Source organism: Corylus avellana, chromosome ca11 (assembly GCF_901000735.1).
Source record: "Corylus avellana chromosome ca11, CavTom2PMs-1.0".
Classification (NCBI taxonomy): Eukaryota; Viridiplantae; Streptophyta; class Magnoliopsida; order Fagales; family Betulaceae; genus Corylus; species Corylus avellana.
The window spans coordinates 21,564,308-21,566,977 of record NC_081551.1 but is presented as its reverse complement, the minus strand read 5'-3'; the positions used below and the strand labels follow the sequence as shown (position 1 = coordinate 21,566,977).

The 2,670-nt window shown below is 33.4% G+C and overlaps 1 protein-coding gene across 1 annotated transcript; it reads left to right on the top strand.

Annotated features, from left to right (window-relative positions):
• The first annotated feature begins 730 nt into the window (after positions 1–730).
• LOC132165506 (transcription factor MYB1-like) lies at positions 731–2,250 on the top strand. The gene is made up of 3 exons (XM_059576103.1): positions 731–942; positions 1,029–1,156; positions 1,304–2,250. The coding sequence occupies exons 1-3, from the start codon at positions 808–810 to the stop codon at positions 1,857–1,859; spliced, it is 819 nt and encodes a 272-aa protein (XP_059432086.1). The 5' UTR covers positions 731–807; the 3' UTR covers positions 1,860–2,250.
• Positions 2,251–2,670: the final 420 nt, after the last annotated feature.

The window sequence follows — 2,670 nt, the reverse complement described above, 5'->3', positions numbered from 1 at the left end:
AACGACTCTCAAAGACATGATTTTTTTTTTAAAAAAAATATATATAAAATATTAGTTATTTTTAGATTTTTTTTTTTTTTATATATATTTTTTATGATATTAATTCAGTTAAATATATATATTTTTTTGGGTTAGATTAACCATCATCACACGGTATTGGACTAGTTGCAATCATGAAAGTCTCACACGAAATCATAAAAGTCTCACACGAATGCGCACAAGATCGACTCTTGGGCACTTTTTATTTTAGAGAACACAAATATATATATATATACCACATAATTGTTTTTTTAATATTTTTAAAAGACTTGAAAAGCAATATTAGGGTTAAAGGGCATCGCATTAGTTAATTACAATGGTATTTTAGGCTTTTTTTTTTTTTAATTAACAGTAGACAAAAACTTGACTTACAGTCAAATTAATTAACTAAATAAATATCTTTAATTTAATCGATCCAGTGTATTTTTCTACTAGAGAAGATCTTGGAGAATCTAGAACTTACTAATTCAAGTAGAATTGCTGTGAGGAATAAAATTAATTATAGATGTGAAATTAAAGCATAAACTATTACCATGGACCACTGCACATAGGCAACAAAAAGTTTTTGTTACGTTGAATAGTCAGAGAGGACAAAATCATTGAAACACATGTGCCAATTTTGTGTACAGATGAATATATGGAAATTATTATTTGACAATAAATGGTGCTATATAAGTATGGCTCTCCCACACCCAATTAAGGGAGCATTCAATTGATAGAGCTAGGCTTTGATCAACCACAGATTCTTCAGAGAATAGCTAGTCCCAAATGGGTAGAAGCCCTTGCTGTGCTAAGGAGGGCTTGAATAGAGGTGCTTGGACTGCTCAAGAAGACAAAATTCTTTCAGAATACATCAGAGTTTATGGAGAAGGAAAATGGAGAAACATTCCCAAAAGAGCAGGAAATTAATTTACCATCTCTCTCTCTTTCTCTCTTGCTTATAAGTAAAAATGGTGCATGGCTTCATTTCTTTCCTTTTTTCTGCAGGATTGAAGAGGTGTGGGAAGAGCTGCAGGCTTCGCTGGTTGAATTATCTGAGACCAGACATTAAGAGAGGAAACATATCACCGGACGAGGAGGAGCTAATCATAAGGCTTCACAAGCTCTTGGGGAACAGGTTTTTGTCTTGTCCCTCTCTCTCTCTCTAAAAAAAAATAAAAAAATTCTTAAACATATATTGAGGCACTTAGAGTTAAGCAGAGGTCGGTTCTTATCCGTTTAAGATTTTGAGATAAGTATGAATTAAAGATTTTGATCTTTTTAGATGGTCGCTGATAGCGGGAAGGCTTCCAGGGCGAACAGACAATGAAATAAAAAACTACTGGAACACAAATCTAGGCAGAAAAGTTGAAGATCCCAAGCTTTCAAATCACCAGTCTGGTAAGAAAAATTTGAAGAAGCCCAAGATCAACCCATCAGCAGCATCCAAGATGGATTTACTTGTGGCTCGGCCTAAAGCAATTAAATGCTCTAAAGTTGTCATCACACAGCAGCCTTACTGTAAAGAATCAGGGCCGTCCGTGGATGGTGATCATAATCCCCTCGACAATTCGTTTGGTAGCAGAGAAAATAAGCAAACACCGGACTTCGTGGTGGATTTCAATATGTCGGAACTTTGCTTTCCTGATCTTCTCAGCTCCTGCTTTCCTCCTCATCATAATGACAATGATATATCTCCCTCTTCGGAACAATCCTTAAAGTTTTCCTATGAAATGATGCACGATTGGAACATCACCAATCGTGTTCAACCCAATGTTCTTCTCGACATCCACTCTCTGGCTTCATTTCTTGACTCTGAAGGGGAATGGCAGGCAGAATAGTTTAGAAAAATATAAAAATTAAGAAATAAATCTATTAATGTTATTATGACAGTGACTGTCTTTAGCTGCTCCTCACCTAGCTAGTAAAGTTTCATGTAAATAATTTCGGAAACTTTATAAAAATATAACTTAGTGCTGTATTTCCATGGTGGTGATGTTAGCCCACTATTAAATAAATAATTTTTTTTTTTTCTTAAAAAGCACAAATAGTTGTACTTGGTGTGTGGCTAGTGTGGAGGTAGAGTGGCGTAAAGAAGAAGAACTTTTCTTTTGTCCTCTTTGTGAAAACTTTTGTAAATGTATTTTGGTTCAACTTAACCAACACATGCAGAGTATTGCATTAATATTTATATTCTCTATACGTACAATTAGATTTTCTCAAGTATGTTATTATACAATTGTCATATAAATAAAATGACATAACAGTGAAAATTAACTTTTATATTTGGAAGTTTACCGTAACAAATTATTGAAAATTTTTCATTTTAAAATGTTTGTTGGAGAATGAAAACAACATATAATAGCTAGCTTTAACTTAAAACACCTGTTTGAAGGCCCTTCTAAGATGCTCTTGGCCAGCTGTTTGGAATTGTGTTAAGGGAAGTCAAAGATATTTTTAATACCTAGAAAGTTGTGCCAAATAAAATGCTCGCATTTTGGTAAAAAATCTCAAAAGTTCTTTCTAAAAAACTCTTTTTGACCTTAAAAACCATATTCCCCGCCTTATCAAACATACTCTAAATAGTATTACTCAAATGAAAATTACATTTTACCATCAACGGTGGTGGTTCAAATGGCCAAAGAAAATTTT